General features: G+C 37.4%; 1 protein-coding gene across 1 annotated transcript; it reads right to left on the bottom strand.

Moving 5' to 3' along the window:
- Nucleotides 1-20,844: 20,844 nt before the first annotated feature.
- On the bottom strand, nucleotides 20,845-23,264 carry LOC148013115 (transcription elongation factor 1 homolog). The gene is made up of 4 exons (XM_087668435.1): nucleotides 22,996-23,264; nucleotides 21,667-21,737; nucleotides 21,532-21,553; nucleotides 20,845-21,322 (listed from the first exon to the last, which is right to left on the bottom strand). The coding sequence occupies exons 1-4, from the start codon at nucleotides 23,106-23,108 to the stop codon at nucleotides 21,274-21,276; spliced, it is 255 nt and encodes an 84-aa protein (XP_087524561.1). The 5' UTR covers nucleotides 23,109-23,264; the 3' UTR covers nucleotides 20,845-21,273.
- Between the last annotated feature and the right edge of the window lie 3,297 nt (nucleotides 23,265-26,561).

Genomic DNA, 26,561 nt, shown 5'->3' with positions numbered 1-26,561 from the left:
CTAGTATTATTATTATTTTAGTTGTGGATATGTGGAGTGTTGGCATAGCTTAGATTATTATTGCTTTGTTAATAATTTACTCAAGCCTTTTTGGGATAGGGAAATTTGTTGAACCCACTATATTGTTTGGGAAGGGTGGTCACCAATGGCTATGTCTCATTGAGGCATCCTCCACATCAATGGGCCTCATCACCTCTAGTTTAAACATTGAAAGGTATATTAAACCCTTACAAAAGTGTGCCACTTGTTTGTTCATGGACATGTGGAAAGGGTACTTCTATAGCATCATAAAATGGAAATAGTAACTTTTTAAGATCAACCCTAGCTACTTCAGACTAAAGAACTCATTCATCTTTAGGGTTTGATAAGCCAATGAAAAATACCAGCCTTGGAGTGTTGCCTTGTTTTGGCTCTAAGTCACTATGGCTTGATAGCTTTATCATGACACCACTGCTTCCACCACATCCATGCTTCACTTGTCAACCTTAGGTATGCAAAATTGTTGGATTTGCTATACTAGTATGTAGTACATTAGAGAAAATTTTTCCATCTTCTCAATCCAAGTTTTGGTATTAACTTCAACCTTCATCCCTTATCCATTGAATTTAGATAGCTTAAGAAGAAAATTGTTCTCTTTTTCTTCAATTAGGCAATAGCATCAAGATTTGAAGGTATACCAGCCAAGGGGACATGAAAGATGTTTAGATCTTATAATTATCCTAATAGAGTTCTTGGATTTTTCCATACTTGGAAACCCTTCAAATTATTCAACTTGATTTGCCAAGTTATTCGTTTTAGAAAATAAATTTGCATTATTATTCTAGAAATCTTATACACTAAAGGAATTCCCATATCATTCTCGAATTTAATAAGACTATTATAGTTTGCTTCTAGGACAACACATTGGGTCCAAAAATTACACCTCATTAGTGAAAATCTTTACCGAAAAAGAGAGTTATATATTTATATTACTAATTGAGCAATAGGCCTGAGGGATGCACCTTATACATGTCAAAAGAAAGGCTATTTTATTTAGTAAAATTTACAGGATTGTATTTACAAAAGGTGTTTCTTAATACACTTTGAAACACACATTATATAGATGATTTCTTGTAGGTGCACCCTTCGAGGCCATAGGTTATATAAAAACTTTTTCATAAGGCTTTGCATACAAGGCCAAAAGTTTTATATATGTTGTTTGTACAATATTTCAAGCTTTTTTCTAACTAATATGTTCTTGAGTAGCACATAATCTCAACCTTGGATCTAGGGTACATGTAAGGTGTAATAAGTAGAAGGATCCTTGAGAGTATTGAGTGTTAAATATTTACTCAATCTCATAGTTATTTTCACAAGATCATCTAGCTATGTCAACATGATTTGATTAGACAATCTTAGTAACATAGCAATAAATCCATTGGTTTAGGGTCATCATCTCACTTTCTTTGTGTACCATATGATTTTTGCGGCTTTGTGAAACATTAAAAGTCAAAATAGTCAAAGCCTTTTTACCCAATGTAGCCTCCATAAGTTGAATCCAATGTCATTTTTTGGTTGGCATATGTGAAGAGATAAGTAGGCTTCACTCCTAGCCTTGATATAAGGTCCAATGATTTAGATTAAATTGGTAGGCTTGAGGAATAAATATTTGCTCCATTATGTTAAAAATCTTCACCCTCAAATTCATTGAGCTCCTACTTGGTAAACTACAAGGATTAGTTCACAAAAAATACTATAGTACTTCTTGCATATGATGTTAGTAGTGAGTGAAAATTCTTTTCTAAGAAACCCAAGTTATATTTCTCAACATAAGCTAATAGTTAATATATTCAATTTTCTTTCCATCTTCACAATTCACCAATTTATTTGGCCTTGATCTTTTACTACCCTTAATCCTTGCCTTAGATCCTATCCCTACCTTGATAATTGCTCATGTGATACTACACACTTGGATTTTCTTGGGACCTAATCTAGGGAACATCAATTTATTGAGAGTCCATAATTATCTTAGTCATATACCTATGTATACCAAGGTAAACATTATTAATTTACTTTGTCACCACATATAATGTACCCATCACTCAAAACGGGAGGTAGCATTTGGTAGTCATCCAAGGCATATCCCAATTACTATCATTTTTACTCCACATGAATAATCAAGACTGACTAGGTAGCCATGAATCCACCTCACAATGAAGCACTTGATTGCAACCCATGAGGATCAACTCGAGGGTTCTTATGGATCTAACAGCTGCTAGCAAAATTCTAGCACTAGTGAAGATGATTACTTTATAATTAATCAAGATTGAGGGTAGATCAGTCACTGCACTTGGTTAATATTAACTAAAAGACAAGGGGGATTTGGACTCAACCCCTCTACGCCTAAGACCAAATCTCATATTTATTCTCCTAAATGACACTTTATCGGGTTCTACGACTAGACCCTAGGAAAGTGATAGATTAGTTCTTGTCCTAAATTTTCCATAGTTGAAAAGCACCCCATTAATTGGATCCATCTAGCAATGGAACATCTTTCTTTAATAAAATATGCTCTCTCACTTCCAATTTGTAAACATGGCATTCTTTAATTATCTAAACATAGCATACTACTCATACTACTTGACATTTAAAACCAACTTCTTTGGTCAATCATTATTACACTGTTCATTTCATGTCTTCTTTAGTTTATGTACAAGAAATCATGAAATTTATTCCTTTCCAAAATAGTTTTTATTAATATTATAAATATCTACATTATCATGTCTACTCATGAGAGCCATAAGTTCAAAACTCCACAATTTTTTCAGGGCAATCACCCAACCCTTAACTCTGGGCTCTTGATGCATCACTACATCACAATCCATACAAATTTCATCTTCTATGCTAGGAGCAACCACAAAATTATCTTTACTAGACAAGATCCCCATGGTTTCTACATTGCTGCTATAAGAGGAACCTTCCATATGTGACCACTTGTCTAGGTGTAGGTTGGGCATCCATAGACATGTCAAAATTGGCTTGAGTGTAGGGGTCTCCAAACGTTGTCCATGCTTTATTTGGGCATAAACTATTATCGGTCAATTTATAAAATCATAGCCACTTCTTTGTTCAAGACAAATGCCAATCAGTCTCCTCTAAATAGTATCTTCTATTATAATCTTTTGAAACAAAGTGCCACTCTTTCTATGACTGAGAAGATTAGTATCTTTTGAATTGCTAGCTACTTTAGCACAACACTTGCAATAGGTATTCTTTATTCCCATTGACCTTAACCTAACTCTATTTGTCTAATCCAAGTATTCTTACTTCACTAATCATGTGAAGGTCTCAGTTGTCTACATTTCCTATGAGTCTTTTTATGAGTTTATAGGCCTAAGTTATGTGCACGTGTTTTGTTTAGGAACCCCAAGTATTAATGAGGGCTTGGTCTTTCAATGCTTGTGACATCCAATTTACTTCATGAGGGGATTTTGAATGTGGATAAACAATCCATTTTTGGCGTACGTGCCTAGGTATTGGATGCACATCAATACTTCAGTCAGTAATTTGAAGGACTATCCCTTTGCAATATCATACCCTTTCTCAATTATTAATACTTATGCAAGATATCTAATCTATTTCACACTCTTATGTATTGAAGAGTTATAGGGAAGATTATACATACCTTGAGTCCCATAGTAATATACTAATTATTCACCAACTTCTTGATTATTTTTTTAAAGGAACTTCTTTGATGTCTACTTCTAATGATCAACTTTCTTTGTTGAAATGGACATGCGTTTAGATTACAAATCACATGTTTGTTTTCTTATAGGCAATATTATGTCAATACAGCATGTTAGCATATCAATCCAATGCATTAATGTGTGAACAAGAACTAGGATCTAGCACGCTTGTTATATGAAATGACCCAATCATACTAGTATAATAGCATAGGCCTCTTACTCACCTCTTATTATAAATTTAATCATGTATGTAATTCCCAAAGTTATGAAGGACTATTTCTCAGTTCCTTTGATTCAAGCCCTCATTTAAACATTTTACTCTAAATTACTTTTTATTGAATGATATGTGCATGGCCTAGATTTAATATTAATACCTAGTCTACTCAAATATTGATTAACTTATTATAATCTGTGCATGAAAATAATCAAAATTTTGAAGTGTGTGTTAGATCATTTTAATATGATGGTATTATCAATCACTTCTCTTTTATAGATTAATTAATCCTACACTGGCTAGAGATTTTAGATCGCTAGAGATTTGTTAACATAAACCTTTTTTTAATTATACTAACTTAAATTTAACAAATTTGATATTTTGATTTAAAGATAATGGTGTCAATTTCTTTGCCACAATTACTATTTCAATTATAAAAATTTGAAATTATATTGGCTTTTAGCATAATATTATATTTTTCCTAGTGTTTATAGTGATCATCATGTGAATCACACAAGAGGAATACCTAATTTTGTGCGTTCAAGGCATTGGCAATGTCAATTTCATCCTTGGCCATGCTATTGGTTGTTGATTATGGACCCGCATCATTTGATGGCCTTGCCACATCAGATAGCCCTACCGTGCTAAGCCTCTTGTGTGGTGGCATTATCAAGTGGAGAAGGGGAAGGGGAAAGGGGGGGCAGGGGGAGGGGGAGGGGGAGGGGGAGGGGGAGGGGGAGGGGGAGGGAGGGATTCTTGCCTACATCATAGGATCTTGAGGTGTAATGCGTTAGTGGCAAGGTGGGAGAACATATTTTTTTGAGGAGGGCATATTGTCATCTTTTGGAAAAATTTTTATTTTTACTTTTTTTTCTTCTTTTTACGTAGGGAGTCCATGTGTAGGTTAAAATCCTAGATTTTTAGAAGAGTTGGGATAAATTCTCATAAAGAGAAGAAAAATGACAAGAATATCTTTTCTTATTTTTTATTCTTTGTTTTTTTTAATTAGGGGGGACAAGGGACTCAATTTTCTCTCTTCTAAAAACATTACCCACAAATATGTGGGGAAAACACGTTTGTGACAAAAGGGGATTTCTTATATTTACACACACACCCCATTTATGGAGGGGGCATCATGTTTGACGAGGGGAGATTTGTTTGTTAGGAAGGGTGGTGCAAAGGGGGGAGAGAGAGAGAGAGAGAGAGAGAGAGGAGTATCAATCTCGATGGCAACCATTTACCACACCCCCCCAAGATTTTATCAATTGTATGTTCTCTTTAAGGGTCCCCACCACCTCACACACACGTGCATTCATAGATACACCTAGATACATCACACACAAGTATACACCAAGGAACCTTCTCCCTCTTCACAACCCAAATCCAACCTACCAATGGGAAGGAAGGACAATGGGAAGTGAGGCATGAAAAAGACACCTTGAAGACACACCTATGTGTGCATCTAGGCATGCACAAACATACACATTGTGCACTCACTTTCTTACATCCATAGTGCACCATGCATCCGTCCACCTCCATTGTGCATCCACATGCACAAAGTGCATCCATAGTGCATATAGTGTATCCCACTATAGATGCCGTGCATGCAACCCCACATAAACATCATTGTGTACACTCATTTGCATAGTGCATCCACCTATAGACACTTCACACACACATACAAACTGCACAAACTTTGATCCCAGAGGTACATCAACACATGTAGGCACCTCTATACAAGTGCACATCAATAAATCTCCTCCTTTCCATTACCTAGATCCAACCTACTAAAAGGGAGGATAGTAAGAAGTGAAAATAAGAGTAGGGTACTTTGATGACTCACAAGTGTGGCATGCATGCATCCATGTGCATCTTTGCATACACCCTCATTGCTTATTGCACCCGTAGCAGCATGTAGTGCATCCACACTGAGCATCCATTTTATGCACCTCATAATGGTTCTATGGTGTATTGATCAACCATCAACAAATATCTTATGAACCCATAAACTCATCATGCATAGAACCATCATGAACTCATAGACCTATAGTGCATCTTCCCTCTTACATTGTGTGCTTTTGCCTACATATAGTGCATCCATCACCATACACCATACATTGTGTGTATCCACCTACACACATATAGTGCATTCACTCAGTGCATACACCTAGTGCATTATAGCAACACACACGTGCACACACATAAATCATCTATAGTATATCACAATTGGGATGACCCACCTCTAAGACAAATAGATACCTTTTAGTTTTCAAGTGAGCACTAGGAAACCCACATGTAACACAAGTGCACATAAGCACATTGCACATTGTCATACACCTAGGTGTGAACTCACGTAACATTGATAACCACATGTGTATGATCATGTGCACTAGTGTGCATCCATGCATACTTATGGAAACTCATGGGTGCTCATGGTGAATACAATTGCATATAGCCAACACCCACCCTAGCATTCATAGCACTTAGAGTTCTCATACTACACATAAACATATCACACCACACACACAAGTTCACTTGCACAATTCATGAAGTACCCACAAATACCATCCATTCACCTTGCAATATAGTACTAAAGTCTTAGCACATACACTTACACTTAGGACAATTTGCCTATCACATTACACACATAGAGCATTTAGGCGCATTCATTGGCATATTTGAATATGAGTAAGCATTAGTGTATACATGTGATTACATGTGTGCATTCATGTATCCTTGTGCATATGTGAGCATACCTATGTATACTCCATGTGCATACATGTGCATCTACAAACAATCATCATAAACTCATTGCATCCTAGATATGTTGCAATTCCTCCTAGCCCTACATACTTAGGTACATGCACAGCATTGCACTAACCACTCATTGTACAACGGACACACACTTACATGTTGCATGTCACAATTGGGGTGTATTCTAAAAGAAAAATTTGTTTTTAATTTCTTTTAAAACAAATGAAACTAGAAAGAGTGGAACAACTACAAAAACAATAAAGAAAACAAAATAGAACAACAACAAAAACCAATAGAGAATTCACACATTTTGACACAAATAGTCATGTGACAGCCATTGCACATTTTTAACCAACGAACTAGAACCTATGCAAGAGTTGCATGCACTTAAGAAGTGGTCATGAGCTTTGTACTCTGCCTATCAGTAGGGATCCAATCCATAGTTACACTCTTGACCTATAAAACAGATCTATGTGAGACCTCATTAAACATATCATCAATCTAGTCAACTTAGAGATCATGGGGACCACTGCAAGCATTATGAATAACTTAAGAGGTAAATTTTTATGACTTATAAGCCACAATCAATAGCTTCCAGCAAGCTATGATCTTCAATATTTCAAACATGACTCCTCAAGCCTTACAAAGAAATCTAATAGAGATGAAGGACAAGGAATGCTTGCCCTCAAGCTATGATCTTCAATAAAAACATGGCTCCTTAAGCCTTACACAGAAATCTAATAGAGATGAAGGACAAGGAATGCTTTCCCTCAAGCTATGATCTTCAATATTTCAAACATGACTCCTCAAGCCTTACAAAGAAAGCTAATAAAGATGAAGGACAAGGAATGCTTGCCCTCAACCCGCCTAGGTGTTCTCAATAATGACACCAAGTACCATGCAAGCAAAAATGGATAGCATCCATATGATGTTGTTCAATGCAGAAGCAATTAGCTCATCACAATACACTCTCTTTGCTCTTGTGCAAAGAAGATTGTTTGACCCATATGATGTGCTCTAAGTTAGAACACATATCACACAAAACATTTTGACTAGGATAGAAGTACACCAACCCATAGAGACCAAGTAGAAATCCCTTTAGTGGCCAAATAATTAGACAAATACCAAGCCGGTGTTGACCCTTATGGTTTCATAGAATAATTTGAAAAAGTCTATGAGGCAAATAACCTCATGGTTGATGCCAACTAGGCTCAAGCATTTGGGCTTTGCCTAGGTGAAAAATGGCACACCTAGTTCATAGGTCTAAATGCCAAAATGAAGGTCTCTTTCATAACACTAAAAGACTCATTTATCAAGCGTTTTGCTAAATCTGGTTATGGAGATAACCTCATTGCCTAGCTAATGAATGTGGAATAGTAGTAAGGAGAGAGTATGAGAGATTGCATCTATAAGATCAAGAGATTATTTAAACACATACCCCTAACAGAGAGATCCGCACCCAAGGCAATCACATTAGCCTTCATCAAGGGCATTTGTGATGAAAGGATTTATGAGAACTTAGCCAGAAATGTTGACTTGAAACGACTTGTTGTAAACAATGTCCTCAATGAGGCGATCCATGTGGATGACTTACACAAAGAGTACAATAGGGACAAATGAACAATGGGATCCCATCATCTAGAAATCCATGTAGGACAACCATAGACAAACAGAAAAGAGATGTTGGAATTTATTGTTGATATCAAAAAGCAACATCAAGAGCTACCCAAGATGGGAGCCTCTAAAAATCTCAAAGCCCTATTCCCAAAACATGCAATGTGTGCTGGTGGAGACCACCTCCCTTTTGGAACACTCCAAACCAACAAGGATATGCACAAATCATGGACGTTTTGGTCATGAAACCACATATTTTTTAGCCCTATGAAGGCTCCCTAGTCCTAATTTTTCCTATCAACACTATAATTGAGGTGCCAATTATCCTAGACAATCCCCACTTTGCCAACAATTGACATTGTCGGCCCCTCTAGAATACCGAGAAATCACATAGAGTGGAAATCAATCCTTTAGGAATACCAAGTCCCCCATAATCATACATCTACTTTTTGTTTTCTATGACGAGAAAGGGCACCTAATCCTCATGGATGACAAACCTATTTCGATTATGATGTCATGATGAGACCGTCGTGGGTGAGGAGTGCCATCCACCACCAGGGACCCCATTGCATATTGGACTTGTATGCAAGATGCCCATAGAATAAGAGTAAAAAAAGGGAAACAAAATGGACCAACAGTGTTCAAACTGTAGAATCATGCATATATATTTCGATTGTCCATAACACAAGGTAAGTAATAGCAAGGCCATTGTGCCTTCAATATCCTTGAGCCTATTTTCTATGGAGATTATTAATGACAAGTATAGTATTCTTATCCCAGTGCAACAAGGTACTACAGGTGGTTTGTGGTGAACTATGCATTAATTCTGCTAGGCCTTTGTACAAGCTATTGATAGTATTCAAGTGCACCAAAGAGCAAGGGAGTTTCCCACATATAGCTAACTATCTCACCTCAACTCACATACATAAAGGGCACCCCTCAACTGATTGTTGTGGCCCCTACAACTTTCTTACATCCCAAGGATTGGCCCCAAAATGTGTCGTCTAAAACGTATAAAATATCGTAACATAGTCCTCTCTTGATATCTATCGTTCTTAGACTAGGAGACTTTTCACAACTTCACATAATCTTTTCCCCAAGAATAAATGCACTGACCTATGGCTAGGGATTCTCTTCCACTCCACATGGATCAATAGGTTGGTCAAGCAATTGCTATACATCCATGAGTTTTATTTTGATACCATGCTTTTATGCTCTCTTTATGCAAGGTGGAGTGCTCTAAATTGCACAACCAAAAGAAAAATAGCATCGTGTTCCATGTGCACAATCATATCTTTTTATGCTTTTCACCATACATGTTGTGGAGATGTCAAAGATAGCAATGAGAAAAGCTGCACTACTTTCTTCCTTATACTTCAAAAGATTGAACTATATGCATATAAAAAAGATTAGAAAATCAACACATTTAATCTTGTTTTTCCCTTCTTGCCATCCCTTATCGACAAATTTTTCAAGCATTGTCATATTCTTAAGTATATATTGAAATGAGAAAAATGGCATAGGAATGCACCCTAACACATAATATGAGGCCACACTGAAGCAATCTCCATGTTGTGGAATCCACGTTGTCATATTATTAAGTATATTGTGAAATGAGAAAATCTGCATAGGAATGCACCTTAACACATAATATGAGGCCACGCTGAAGCAATCTCCATGCTGTAGAAACCATACAAACATTGCAAAAATATTTATTTATTATTCAAAAATATCGAGATCCACCTAATCATTCAATTCGGCATAAAACCCTATTTTTTATAGTTTTACTCAATTTTACTTATATAAATACCTTTTAAAAGTCAATTATTATTATAAAAATACATGAATCAAGCATTTAGAAAACATTTTTTTAACTTTTTGCTCAACAAGAATGGTTTATTTTTATTATTTTGGGATCGCTTAGGCAGCCCTTGATGCTCCACATAACCACTAACAACCACCTTCACACTCCCTCACTCCATTGCTTATATCATATCACGCTCTGGTACTCCTTTCCCCTCTCCCTCTCAGCCCATATGAACACCCACTATGAGGAGAGAGGAGAAGAGAGAGACTAAAAAATCATCTTTTCATAGAATGTATCGTTTTAAGTGCTTCTTGCAGCAATGGAGAGTGAAGAAAATCAAGAATCCATGTCTAGAGTGCTCCCTACAAATTGGATTGTTGCCAAAGCGCAAATTCATGAGAAATGAGGGGGCACCAAAAAATACACCTCCTCCCTCATCGTGGAGTTTTTTTTTTCTTTTGAGATTTTTTAGCTCTTTTAATCACTGCATTAGCAAATAACTAGTTCATCCCTACTACCAACAAGTGGTTTCTTTAAAATGGGAAAGGCAAACAAGCTTGGATTCAAGATCTAAAGGTACAGCCATGTTCTTGGCATCATTTTCCACTGACTTGGCCTCCTAGACATTGTTTCTAGCCTCTAGATCATGTATTTTCTTTATAACGCTAAAGTTGTATCTCTTTAATTGGCCTATCCAACAAATTGCGATTGACGAATGGATGCTTCCAATGCATTTTGGGCCATGCACTTTTTCTTAGAAAACTCTGATGCCTCTTCATTTTTACCACAAATGCTTCATTTTCTACTTCAATTTGGCATCTAATCACACCTCTCATTGGCAACCATGGGATAGGGAAAGTGAAGCTGTCGAACCCACAGATTAATCTATATATAAATAGAACATAGTGAGCTTCAAACTGATTTAAATAAAATATCCAACATAACACAGAACATAGCTCTCGTTCTACATCCTGACAAAGATCAAGGCATAAATTCCATAAGAGATAGGCCAAGCATAATCTAACATAGAGATCAAGAGCTAGTTACTAACCAACTGGTCCAACACAAATGAGCTAAAAGATCTATCAAACAGGTCATCTTAAGTGGTGGTCTGACCTGCTTACCTAACTAGGACAATTGTACTAGAAACTTCTACTAGGTGAGTACTCCTATAGCCTGGTCCACTTAAATTCATATATTTTTTCATATTCCTCATCCTCTATTCTTCCTTATTTAATACTCGGATGTGTAAAAAGGAGAGAGCTGAGCCTATTGTGATCCAAGGAAAATAGGGCATTGGCCTCAAGTCCACCAATCTCGGTACCTAAGAACTTACGAAGCTCTTGCGAGGTAAATACTAAATTCTTTTTTCTTGCTCATTTTTATTTTTGCTCAAACCATCCTTATTTCTGTTTGGCTAGATGATGGCCCCAAGAAGGCAAGTCATCGATATTGGGTTTGGATTCGTCCCCAGGAACCTATCATGCCTTTGCAAGGCAAGGAATATCTACTCTTCTAAATTTTCTCTTTATATTCTTATTTTAGGGGATTAAATTTTATTTTTACACATCTCCATATTATATGTATTTCAAACACATTTATCATTTTCTTCTTTTATTCATCAAGCTTTCCTAACTACCTCTCACAACTAACAGGAAATCCTAGAGCCAAATTCCTAATAATAGGTTAGGAGAACAAGGTTACTAAGGCTACCTCTAAGACAGATTGTATGCTTAACAATGTCTTCATAGGAGGCAGACAGCTGCTCAAATCTCTTAGACATACCTAGCCTAATCCTAGGACTTTATGCCTTGAATGTCAGTCCTCAACAAAGAAAGAAACATCCCCAAATACACATATACATTTTTCTTAAGTAAAAATAACTCGAAAAGAAAAGACACTACCTAGATGACGAGCCATAAGAAGCTTCCACATAGTAATTGACTCCCTCCAAGTGCTTCTTCAAACCTATCTAGTACAACACTAAGAACCATCAAATACACCTACACCAGCCAAATCTTAGCCTAACAAAGTAAATCATTTCACTACAAAAGAAGTGGTCCTCTTGGCCTAATGAAATATAGCATTTACGTCCAAAACAATTGGTCCTCCTGGCCTAAAGTAATAAAATAATACAACTTATACCGCATTCCCCCTTGGAATAGTACTAGACATTTGACAAGATACTCCATTCCAAGGAGAAAATAGGGCTCCTAGCCCTAAACTAGGTGCATCAAATTATAACCCACACCTCCTGCACATACAGCAAGAGACATACACATAACATGTCATCTAACAAGCATATGGGTCTAGGATAATAATGGTAGATGTGTCTCGGCTACTTTTTCCATTACCCAAACTAGCCACCACCTACTATATAAAGCATGTTCATATAAAAGTACCATGGAACCAGCTGAAGAGACACTCTTTGAAACTCGACGATTAGGTCTTTAGTAACACAATAATACATACAAAGGATGGGATAACATATTGTGTACATTCCACTTGGTTAATTCAATATCAATAATAATTGGTGAATATTGCATCTCTTAGCAACGTGCAATCCCATTATCACGGCTTTACATTCTACCATATTATTAGTAAATCCTATCCCAAGGTAAAGAGTTAAGTTTATCTTGACCCTACACCAAGGATCTGACTACCTCGATTATCCCATTCTTATTGGAACCCCTAGACGCTCCATCAAAATACAATGTATAGGTCCATAAAGGGTTTACACAGTCGGCCATCATCAATGTCTCTATTTGTAACTATGCTAATCAAAGTTTAACATATTCAAATGGTGAACCAAAGGCTTCATCCCACCTTCTTCATTGAAACCTACAAGCATACTTGTCAAAATACTCGAGCAATGATGGCAAAAGATCCTTAATTTTCCAAAACAAATGTCGAGTCTTCTTGCTTGATCACCTTATACCCTTTGCTCCACTAGCCAAGCCTTTCCTGATAGTATCTTTATTTCAAGTATGGATGCTCCAAATAGGGGATTAGGCATCCCATCAACCGATTTAACCTCTCTTACAGGTTTCAAATCAACACAACATAAACATGCAAGGGCACTCATCTCATTAGTATGCTTATAGATAATAAGGCTTAACCTTGTTAAGATTAACCTTATTTTTAAATTCCATCCTTTGTAAATCCGCTAATAATGTGGTGGACTTATTTTTACCTATTCTAACTATTCTGTAGGGACCATCCCACTTAAACTCTAATTTTCCAAGAAAAACTCTCTATGCACATCATAGTACAAGACCAATTGTCCTTTTTAAAAAGTATACTTCTTTGCTTTCATGTCATGAAACTGTTTCATACAACACTTGGCCACCTCCTGATGTAATTAACTCCAAAGTTTAAGTTCATATCGAGATGTGCTAAGGTCGTGTAACGCATTCAAAAAGTGCAACTTTATCCCCTAGAGAATGGTTGGTCACAAATCTTGTTGTAGGTAGCTAGATCTCAAGTGATAGTATACACTCCTCTCCATAGACTAATTTGAGTAGAGTATGGCCAATAGCTCATTTAAAGGCCATGTTGTACACCCATACAACCATATATAATGTCCTATCCCAATCTTGTTTCTTTTCTAAAATGATCTTTGACAAGATTCCCACAAGCTACTTATTGGTACTTTCAACTTACCTATCCACCTATGGATTATAAGGTGTCATTTTATTATGCTTAATCTACTAGTTTGATTACATTTTAGGAAATGAGTTCCACGGTCCGACACCAACTCTTTTGGCAAACTAGACTGATAAATTATATATTCAAGAAGAAGGATAGCAATCTCCTTTGCATCATCTTTCCTCGTTACTCGTGCTTCTAACCATTTTGTAAAATAGTGAGTCGCTACTATGATATACCTCTTTTTTGGAGGGCAATGGGATAATAGACCTACAAAATCAATGTGTCACTTTTGGAATGATCATAAAGCCATAATAGGAGTCAATGAGCACTTTCGATTCTCTTTACTATCATGTCTCTGGTATATATCGCATCTCTTTACATATGCAAATGCATCTTGGAAGATGGAGGACCACCAATATCTAGCTCTTAAGGCTTTCTAGGTAGTCAACAATCTAGAAAAGTGTCCTCCACAAGTGAAGTCATAACATTCTTCCAAGATGAATGGAATATTAGACATAACGCATCAATGATAAACATCGCCCCTTGCTGATATAGAGTTCCTACAATTAAGGCAAACTTTAAGGCTTGCTCCTTAATTTTCCTTTTCTCGTCCTTGGACAAAGAGGTTTACATCTCTCCTATAGATAGATAATGCGTTATTGCAACATACCAAGATGGAATGGAGACCGTGTCTACTTTTGGCTCCTCAAAGTCTACAAGACATTCTACAATGCCTTGCAATCTCGGCAGCTTACTCTTAATCTCATAATTGAATTCTTGCAAAGTGATTAACCACTTTGCTAGGCGATCGAGTGGCTACAACTTATTCAATAATAACCTCAATCCTTTTGCCTACCAAGGTCTATCTCTATCACATCCGTACATTTGATTCTATCCTAATTTTTTATAGACTCATTTAGAGTTACCTAGTAAACATCTTCTTTAATAAACTCCTCCCTTGATTCATCACTCGATGAAGTCTCACTACTAGAAAACCCCTCTAGCACATCCAATCCCATTGAGGATATGGGTGCTCTCTCGCTTTGAGGTAATTCTGGGTAAGCATGAATTATAACTCGTCCAGCATCTTTGCCAAAGATCAAACAACTAGCTAATGTCAACTTGAAAGTTGGTTTGCAAGATCCACAACCTTCCTAATAGCACTTGGTAGCTTGGCCACCTTGCAAACCTAATGATCCTAAAGTCTAAGATACATTTGATATTAGCTTTAGTAATACAACCTTTCAATTGTCTCAAACTATCATTAGCCATCCTTAAAATTGTGAAGGTGTCTTTTTATATCTCTAATCCCAATCTCTCCATCAATTCGGAGCTCATGATGTTAGTAAAGAATCCTATATCCACAATGGTATGGTCCACCAATACATCATCAACATAAGTTAACACCCTTGGGCAATTTTTTTTGCATGTTCAAACCAATCGTCACCAACATAAGCTAATACCCTTGGGCAATGTTTTTTTGCATGTTCAAACCAATCATCACCAACATGCGCTATACCCAAGGGTTCAACAATACATCTAGTGTGAAGGATCTTATTAAACTCCTTACACACTCCTAAGGATAGTTTAATTAACTATAGGAGGTAAACATCAGGCTCGACCTCATAAAGAGAACTTGCTAGATCAAATTCTTTAAAAATTAGTAATATCTCTCTTCTCCTGCCAACCCATCTACTCTCTTGGTCGCTTTATAGACTTAGGCGTCTCTTTCTTGGTCTTCACTTTCTTCTTCATTGGCTCCTTATTTAGGTCTACATTGCCATCAACCACCTTCAAAGGACCACCTTATACGCCAAGGCTAAGGATTTGCTTGCCCTTATCATCTTGTTTGGGGATTGCCTAAATAGGTTTTGCATTATATTTATCTCTCTCTTTGGCCTTCTGGCCTCTTGCAATTGCTCACAAATTAGAATCATCAATGGCATTAACACGCACTACTTCAATCCAACTTATGCCACTACCACTAGGCAGTTCTTCCACAACAACCTTTCCTCTCTGTAAAATCTACTTTGGTCCCTCATCTTGTTGAAGATTGCTTCCTTGTCCTCGGTGATTAATAGGACCCGGTTATCTACTTCCTTACTAAAGAAAACTAATCTTACTCCAACCAATATTGGCGAAGTGGTCAAACTTCCCACCTATGTCACATTAAACATTAGGACAATTTCGAGAGAAGTGTTGGCCAGCACACCACTTACAACTAAATCTTAATGGGCCGACATCATCACGCTTCTTAGTGCCCATCAAATTTTGCTAATGCTTTAGAAAATTGATATCCACAATGATTTGTTGATATTGTTCAAAAATCATATCGATGTAATGTTTCATCGTGTCCTTAACTTCCTAAACAACATTTTATGAAGAGGATTCGTAACCAATGGCATCAGGGAGTCATCCCCATACTAGGTTTTACAATCTATAAAGGGGTTGGTGGATGCACAAACCCTTGGTTTACAATGGGACCTTGCTCACTACTCATAGACGTCATGGGTCTTGGTTGGCCCTACGAGTATGGGTGATTGAGGCAACCCTTGATTTAAAGTCCCTTAACTTTGACCCATAATATTATTGGTAGGTGGTGCAAGTATTAAGTTATATCCTATTAGTACCACATTTGGCACCATTCCAATCATTGAGAGGGCTTGCCCTCTTATTGCATGGGCAATCTAAATTCTTGGCTTAACTCCCTTTGCTACCTTTATAGACGCATCTAGATTGTTTAGTATAGTGTTACTTAGTGTATTGGATAAGAAATTCAACCCTCTTAAGAAGAATTGCAACTAAGCGGCAGTGGATAATTGGATGGTATTATCCAAACACTAAAAGACCTTGCGTAGCTTCTGGGTGTATGCTTTCACACTCTCATTGAATTCCTATCGAGTCTCATTTAGGACATGCAACCAATATTGGCTCCCCTTTTCAGGAAAGAACTCTCTATGAAATACAATGTACAACCCTTGCATGTCAGCAATTGAATTTGCTGCAAAATAGTAGTAATAGTAATACTAGGTTGCACTTCCCTTCAAAGTCATACTAAAGAACATCATGTGATGCGCTTCCTCATTGACTTGACAATTGAATATAAGTTTTAGGAAGTCTTTGATATATAACTATTGACTTGACAATTGAATATGATTTTTTGGAAGTTTTTGATATATAACTTTGCGCCTTCATTTGGACTTTTGCTAAAGATAAGCAACGAGTACTCTAAAGCAGGTAGAGTCGATGTACCTAGTGAAATTTGAATCACTTGAGAGCAAATTAAGGGTGGGGGTTGTTCCATCCCTGTAAATGTGGAAATAGGCCTTGTAATGACTATAGTGCTACTAGTAGTAGTGCTAGGTGTAGTGGCACCACCACTATGGCTAGTTCTCGAAGGGGTAAACCACCCAACTTTAGGTGTTAGGAGTAGACTACCACTTTTGCATGTGCTGCGACTACTCTTACTACGAGGGGATTGTAAGACCCCTAACTTTAAGGGAAAGGGAACCAATACAGCCGAAGGAGTATTTGTAAACAACCTCTACATGTCTCCTTAGCCGTTCTTCACGCTTCTCCCGTTAGATACGGGAGATCTCTAGCCTTCTCTCTCATTCTTCCCTTAGAGGTTCTCTCTACCTCTAAGAAAAGAGGCATACACTCGAGATTCGAGTCCTAAGTCCAATTGGGAATCCTAATGTACTCTCGACAAACACACCACCTATTGTTGGGACCTAAAACGGGTCTGACACTAGCTCTAATGGCTTCTAAACATGCCAAACAACCTCACAACCAAGAGCATCTAGGTACTATAAATGATTCTTCTAACTACTGCATTTATAGATGCAATTTTAGATTGCAATCCAACTAATTATCCCTCCCAACTCTAAGCAAGGGAGTTTTCCACACATAGATGACTATCTCACCTTGAATCACATACATAAAGAACACCCCCCATCCGACTGTTGTGGTCCTTACAACTCTTCTATATCCTAGAAATTGGCCCCAGGATGCACCATCTAAAACATATAAAACATTGTAACATACTCCTCTCTTGATATTTATTATTCCAAAAGACTTTTCATAACCTCACATAATATTTTCCCCAAGAATAAATGCGCTAACCTACAACTAGGGATCCTCTTCCACTCCATGTAGATCAACAAGTTTTGCAAGCAATCACTATGTATCCATGAGGTTTATTTCGATGCCATGCTTTTATGCTCTTTTCATGCAATGTAAAAAGATCTAAAATGCACAAACAAAAGAAAAACATCGTGTTCCATGTGCACAATTATATCTTTGTATGCTTTTCACCATACGTATTATAATGATGTAAAAAATAACACCAAGAAAACTTGTGTTATTATCTTCCTTACACTTTTAAAAACTGACCTATATACATGTGAAAAAGATCAAAAAATCAACACGTTTAATCTCATTTTTCCCTTCTCGCCAACCTCTTATCAACAAATTTTACAAGCATTGTCATATTCTTGGGTATAGTATGAAATGAGAAAAATCACATAAAAACACACCTTAACATATGAGACCACCTTAAAGCAATCTCCATGCCTTGGAACCCATACAAACATTGCACAAGCATATATTTGTTATTCCACAACATTAGGATCCATCTAATCATTCAATTTTCCTCAAAATCCTATTTTCTTCTATTTCTCATACAAACGTCTTTTTTCAAATCAATTATTATTATAAAGCACGTTAATCAAATATTTAAAAATTTTATTTTTTACTCAACAAAAACGCTTTTTTAACCATTTTCAAATAAAACAAGACTTATCATAAAATATTTCGTAAAACCACTTTTTTAAAATTATCTCAAGATCACTCAAGCAACCCATTAATGCTCCACGCAACCGCTAATAACCACCTTCATGCTAACTTGCTCTATTGCTTACATCATATCACGCTCTTAACTCCCCTTGCTCCTCTTCCTCTCACCTCATATGAACACCTATGAGACAGAGAGAGACTAAGCGCTAATTTTTTCGTAAAATACATCGTTTCAAGTGCTTCTTGTGGCAATGGAGTGAAAAAAAAATCAAGAATCCATATCCCAAAGTACTCATTGCAAATTGAACTAAGCCAAATCACAAATTTATGAGAAAAGAGGGGTCGAAAAAATACATCCCCTCCTCTCATCGTACAAGTTTTTATTTCCTTTTGAGCTTTTCAAGCTCTTTTATTCACTTCATTAGCAAATAACATGTGCATCCCCCTTGCACGTTACATTGTCAACAAGTGATTTCTTTACAATCAACAAGTGATTGTAAAGCTGGCACATTCACACTATCAACAAGTGATTTCTTTACCATCTAAGGAACAATCAAGCTCGAATTCAAGATTTGATAGTACAACCATGTTCTTGGCGTCATTTTCTATTGAGTTGGCCTTCTAAACAATATTTTTGACATATACATTAAGTAATTGTTTTGTAATGCTAAAGTTATTCGTCTTTAAATGGGCCATCTAACAAACTTTGATTAACGAACAAGCGCTCCAAACACATTTTGAGCCACTTGCTTTTTGCTTAGAAAACTCCAATGTGTCTTGATTTTTTATCACAAATGCTTCATTTTTTACTTAAATTTCGACACTTAATCACCGCTCTTACATGCGCTCAATATGTTTGGGAATTTTGGATTCTCTCCTATTATTTCGAAAACCTTAACTAGTTAATTGGTGCTCACATAGCATCTTATACATAGCCACAAGATCCATTTGTAATGAATGCATAAAGCATACATTCAACAATGAAGAATACTTGTACCACACTCCATGATCCAAGATGCATCTTCCAAGTTCTCAAACCCTTTACAACCTTCATCGTGCTAGAGGAGAGTATGATGAGGCATGACAGCATGAGAAAGATAAAAGGCTTTACCCTCTTAGTCCCTCACCCTCGCTCGTCAACTATTTTTACTTGCATGTCAAAGACATCTGTTTATCAAAAAACAAGTTTTGGTTCCTTTCTTCCAAAGATCTTCAAGCATTGTGTTTATGTAAGACTTACACAAGTAACCTCTTGAAAATTTGTCAAGATAATAGCATGGTTTGGCTCATGTCTACCCAAGATTTTCATGTTCATGTTCATGTTCATGTTCATACAAGTCCTATGAAGTAATCTGTTGAAAAGCATGTTGTAAGCTTCAGTACAATTTAAGGCAATCACTTTTCAGATAGTGCCTTTTCTTTTCATTGCCTTTCATTTCTCCAAAACAATAATATTAGAATTATGTAATTACCAAAATCCAATAGACTGAATAATTTGAAACGTGTTCAAAGCTCCCATATAGTTTGCCAATTCTCACTCCCATCAAGTTAGCGGCCTACTTTGATACAGTGCAAACTGAAATCCTATTTACTTGAAAATTAATCTAATCTTGAACTACTTCCTGCAATTACATGTGTAGGTGTAACATAGGAGGAAACAAGACAGAATATAATCACATGCATGTAATGAATCTTAAACCTACTTATCTTGAAACATTACTACACATCTTTACCCTCGCCAATAACCTCAACCTGAAAGCTCCATGATCTGTAAATTCATTCAACTAATAATTCGCATGATTCAACTATTCCTATGCCTGATTCGATTACATTGGCATCATGATGCAACTTGAAGATTTTGTGTGCATGTTCACACTGGAGGATGAAAATACTGTGCCCAAACAGACAAAAGGAGCTCCATGTCCACTCTTGAAAAAACTGTGCGTCCAAACAGACAAAAGGAGCTGCATGTCGACTCTTGAAAAAAGGCAGTAGGTGCTGCTGCCAATCCATGAGGAGCTCGCACACCATTTGGCATGAACATTTGCATGACTCCAAGACATATTGAAACATAACTTGGAGAATATGTTGCTCATGGAGTGACAATCCATTAGGAGCTTACTCTAAGGATTCCGAAAAAACCAAAACAGAGCCACCAACCAGTAAGGATACATCCTTAAAAATGCTATAAGAACAAACCAAAAACATACAACTCAATGCTCCTTCAAACAAGATGGGTGATAACTGCTATGATCACAGCAAATTCTTGGAAAAAGCTACAAGCATCTCCTAAAAATCCAAGACATCAATGTATAGCAGTAAATTATTGCAACAATTTCATCACTAAAAATTACCTAGTACGACCAACACTTTTGTAGGATATGCAGTTCCAAATTTTGCTATCCAGTGCGTAAGGTTCAAAATGGCAACTAAGCCAATCTTGAAGATATACAAAGCTGCAGCTCACCCATGGTGAGTTGCAACCAGAAAAGCAGTCCATCTGATTGCTAGTCATTACCTCTCATGGTGGCTTGACGTACGATCGCTAGCTTACATACAATACTGAAGGAAATAAACAGCTTCCAACAATCACTGTAATTTACATTTGATCAGTCTTGCTTTTACTGGCCGGTAAATTTTCCAGATCAATCTTCAGTAAGTTACTGTGTTATCTAGGCCTTCACAGAACTACTTGAAACCCCGTGGCCAACCTATTCAGCAGCATTTGCCCTTTCACATTCATCTATCCAATCACTGTACCTGTAGCCATGAAAAACTAACATCAAGGGAGAGCACACAAAAAGACTTAGACAAAAACACACAATAGTAGTATTTGTGCACAAAGCTGGCACTCGTGCAGCCCACACTAATAGACTTCCATACACACAGAAAGAGCTTCACACACACACACACACACACAGACGGGCACAGAGAGAGAGAGAGAGAGAGAGAGAGAGAGAGAGACTTACACATCAATGGCTTCGCTGAGAGCTGCAAGATACACAGAGACGACAAGATTCAGAAAGCATAAAAACTAGTAACACAACAACATCAAAATTTCAAATCCAGTCCTCGCCTATATTCTTACTAAAAATAAAAATTACCATCAATCTGTGTGGTATATTTCTCCTGACAAATTCTACAAGAAACCTCCCCAAGACAGTTCTTCCGGTCCCTGCTTTCAAAAATACATTATTGGATTAGAAGTTGCATTTAAAAGACTAGGGAGTTCTACAAATACTCCCTATCTGTTTCCACATAGATAAGGACAAGTACATAGCCCTGATTGTGTAAAGTAAGAGATTTTTCTATATTGAAATCCTATACCCTGCATTCAAAATCCTGCCTGCCTAGAATAATGCCTTTTAGTGTGGGCTATTGTTGTTTTGTGCAAGGCATCTCAAAGGCTTAATGAACTTCTTATGGAGGAAGCAAAGTTTCCATTTTGCAATTAAAATTCAGCAGATACTCCTCCATAGTCCACTCTTGATTTACAAAAAAACAAGCCACTCAAGCTAGATATTTGTTAAAAGCCAAACATCAAAAAAACCATGAAACCACTGTAATCAACCACATTAAACATCAGCAGGCCACATTCTCTGTGAACAGCATTGTATGCATGCTTCAGCAGTTCTCCCTTAGCTTATCCAAGTTTTGACCTGGTGATACTGAAGGAACTAGGCCTGTGTACAAGACCTGGATTGTGCAAGAAGTAAGTAAATGCCAGGCTTCAGCGAGCTCTTCACAGAGCCAATCAATTATATTCCTCCCTGATGCAGGGGACTTGAACATTATATCCGCTGTGTGCTAATGAGTAAACATGAATGTTACTAGACTATCCCAGCCAATGCAATTCAATACCAAAAAAAGTATCCTTGATTTAGATATATAGTGAAACCGCACAAAAACCAAACAATTCAATTGAATGCTGCATAACTGTATGATAAACAGAATGAGATCAAAAGCATAGTTCTTTCTTCTCTCAGACAAAGGAACTGTGGCGATCCTACTAAAAAACACAGAAAATGCAGACTTTAAAACTGTTCTTTCTTCGCTCAAGTAAAGTAACTGTCACGAACCTAACAAAAACACAAAGAATGCAGAGTTTAAACCCTAGCAGGGCCTTCTCAGGTGGCAACACACAAACGACCTGAGGCTGCGGTTCTTGTTAAGACACGAGAGAACAAGTACAGTGCGTGCGTATGTGTATTTGGTTTCAAAACACTAAAATAGAAATCAACAATTCACAATGCAGCCAAGAAACACGAGGCTACAGGAGCACTGTGTAATCTCAAAAACCCTAAAACCAGAAGCCACATCACAGACAAAGAGACAACTGGCAAGAAAAACAACAGGCGACAGACAGCAGCAAGGGGAACAACCAAAAGGAACAAAACGAACAGAACATAGAGGGAGGGGAATACTTCTCTTACATGCGGCATTCGACGCTACTTTCATGGTTGCAGAAGGGGCAACTGAAGACGGTTGAGAGCTTCTCCATCTTCTTCTTGGGGGGAGGCTTGGCGGAGGACTTGCGCTTGCCCATGGGATCTACTGTCTCCCTGTGTCTGCCTCTCTCTCTCTCTCTCTCTCTCTCTCTCTCTCTCACGAAGGGACGCAGGGGTCTGCTCGCTCTGTGCTTTCTGAATCTACGACAGCGTTTGTGGAAAGTTTTGCATCAGCCAGTGAAGAATTTTTGGGAAGGGGGGTATATATACACATATGTATGAGAGAAAAGGGTCTCATCTACGCTTTTCTTTCCGAGTGAATTACATAATACGGCTGGCCTAGTCATTTTATGTAATTACAAATACCCTAGTCCTATTGTCGGACGACAAGTTTTCCTTAGCACACGATTTAAGAAAACATAATAATAATTCTTTTTATCTTATTTTATTGATCATTCTATGTGTCCCCTCATATCTTTCTTATCACCCTTCGTCTTTCGGTCATGGAAATAGAATAAATTGTCGTTCCTACGTTGTTCTCGAGAGAACTTCCTAGTTCTTGAGAGCAGACATAGAGATTTGAGATAGTGGACATGTGGAGACTATTGCCCACAGCTTGAGGATGGCTAGGAAGTCTCTCCCTAACTAAGAAGCCAAGGTTGCAACAGTAGTAGTAGCAACAAACGCAAGAGCGTTTTGTTCCAATTAAGGCATCATTCTCATGGAACAAAAACCATGACTACTGTGATTGAGAGATCTCTTTCAAGTGACAAAAGTAAGAAAACTATTATACTTGCTTTCTAAGAGAACTACTTGGTTTCTCGAGAGAAGACGTAGAGATTAAACTGTGATCTTGCTTGAATTTAAGGTAAAGGACATGTGAAGTCTATTGGCCACAACATGATGATGGATGGGAAGTCTCTGAAAATGGACAAGAGCGAAGAGAGATGAAACACCCAAGAGCACACACACACAAAAGCAATGGAGACTTAAGCACATAGAGAGAGAGCTAAAATCTTCTTTTTCTTCTTCCATACAAAAGAACTAAGTCTACAACATAGTAAAAGACTAATATGAAAATACCACACGTATGTACATGCGGTCATTAAGTGTGAACCCACTAAGAAGAAAGAGGTGGCACGATAAATGTGCCATAACCAAGGATGGACTACGTGGGTGTAGTCCGGTATAGAATCACTAGTGTATCCTCATGTCGGTCACCTAACACACTAGTGAATAATATCATGCCACATCACCAAGGCACATAGTGGTTGCTAGCTCATGTAGATCTCAATATCTCAACACTCCCCCTCAATATCAACATGAGCTCGTGAACTCCAAGCATAGTCCTAAAGCGTCAAAGCTTCTCAACTCCCAAGGCCTTGGTAAAAATATCAACAACTTGATCCTTTGTGCCGACATAAACCAAGTTATCACCTGTTAGAACCTACTCCCGAATAAAGTGGTAATGGACCTCTATGTGTTTGGTTCGTGCATGATACACTAGGTTTCTAGCTAATTGAATGCTACTAAGGTTATCACAGTAGATAATAACCTTCTTATCCATCTGCATCTTCGAATTACCAAGTTTTTACACAAGCTACCTCACATGCTGCAATTGCAGCACCTATGTACTCTGCCTCTATAGTAGACAAGGCAACTGTCAGTTGTTTCTTGCTGCTCCAAGTAAGAGCACCACTGCCAAAGGAAAATATAAAACCACAAGTAGACCTCCTATTTGAAATACTACCAACCCAATCTGCATATATGTAACCATGCAAGTCCAATGGTACAAATGTACCATAGAATAAGGCATAGTCCAATGTGGACTTAACATAACGCAATGTGTGTTGCACTGCATCCAAATGTGGCTTTCATGGAAGCTGCATAAACTAACTCTCCAAACCAACTGTGTAATTTAGGTTTGGCCTAATAATCGTCAAATAGATAAGGATGCCCACAATTTTCCAATACATAGTGACATCCTCAATCAAGTCATCCTCATGTGCACTAAGCTTAGCATTAGCATCCAAAGGTATAGAAATAGGCTTGCGATCAACCATACAATACATCTTCAACATATCCAATGCATAAAGTCTCTATGATAACCATTTATTCTCTAGAGCCCTAATTATCTCTATGCCGAGAAAATAGTGTAGCTCTCCTAAATTCTTCATCTCAAATTCAACCTTAAGAAGACTCTTCACATCACAATCTCTATCTCACTGTCACTCACAATGATCAAATCATCCGCATACATAGTAATGACCACAATACATGCATCACTCTCACATACATAGAGTGAGTGATCTGCATGTGCTTTATGAAATCCAATGCTAACAAGGTATTCTACAATCACGTTATGCCATGTCCTAGGTGCTTGCTTTAGTCCATACAAGGCCTTACGAAGCCTATGTACATGACCTAGATAATTCTCATTCATATAACCAGATGGTTGCTACACAAACTTTCTCTTGCAACTCCTCCTACAAGAAGGCATTCTTAACATCCATTTGATGCATGATCCAACCTTTTGATGTAGCCATTGCTATGACAGTCATTATAGTGGCCATTTTAGCCATTGGAGCAAAGGTCTCCTCATAATCAATACCACAAGTCTGTGCATACCCTTTGGCGACCAGCCATGTCTTATAGCGCTCAATAGATCCATCTTGACCTTGTAAACCCATTTGTAACTAGTATCTTCCTTGCCTTCAGGTAAGGGCATTAACTCTCATGTATTATTATCCATAAGTGCATCCAATTCTTCATCCATAGCATGATCCCAATACTCATTACCCATTGCATCCTCAAAACAATGTGGGTTTCATATCATGCACAACCTTAGCCATGTATATATAGTGATGAGCTACATAGCTATCATATGTCAATCGTTGCATTGGCTTTCTCACTCCACTTGACCTGCATGGACTTGGATCACTACCATGTGCTTTAGCATCCTCTTGTGTCTTCCGCACACTAGGTGTTTTAATAGAAATAAACATGATCATGTATCTGAATCAAAGCTCTACTCAAAGCCATTTGAATCAGCATCAATATGAAAGAAACCTCATCATACATCTGTCATAATAGGTGCGTCTCTAGCTTTCTCTTCACATTTTCTTGACATTTGTAATATACTTGGTGAAGTAACTTGTGACCTCAATCAGCCACTCCAAGGTCTGTCAACAAAACCATGACTAGGAGACTATTGTGGTCCACTTAATGTATGTAAACTACCGACATGTTTTCTACATGGCCACACTCTCATCGTCATCAACTCCAACTGTATTTTGCACATTACTCTACCAACTACTTATTTCATAAAAAATAACATCCTTGCTAACTCTCAACTCACATGTAATAGGGTTATAACATCCATATCCCTTTTGCTTAAGAGAATATCCAACAAATACACATTTTTCTACTTTGGAATGATCCAATCCACTATGCAACTCATTATGAATGTGCAAATAAATCAGAAAACTCATTGGAGAAACATTCTCCCCTTCCATCTAATGTCAAGCATTTAATATGCAATCTTATCCCAT

The sequence above is a fragment of the Lygodium microphyllum genome, chromosome 26 (assembly GCF_053477565.2).
Source record: "Lygodium microphyllum isolate KBCC chromosome 26, Lygodium_microphyllum_v1.1.10, whole genome shotgun sequence".
Classification (NCBI taxonomy): domain Eukaryota; kingdom Viridiplantae; phylum Streptophyta; class Polypodiopsida; order Schizaeales; family Lygodiaceae; genus Lygodium; species Lygodium microphyllum.
This window is presented reverse-complemented; position numbering and strand designations above follow the sequence as displayed.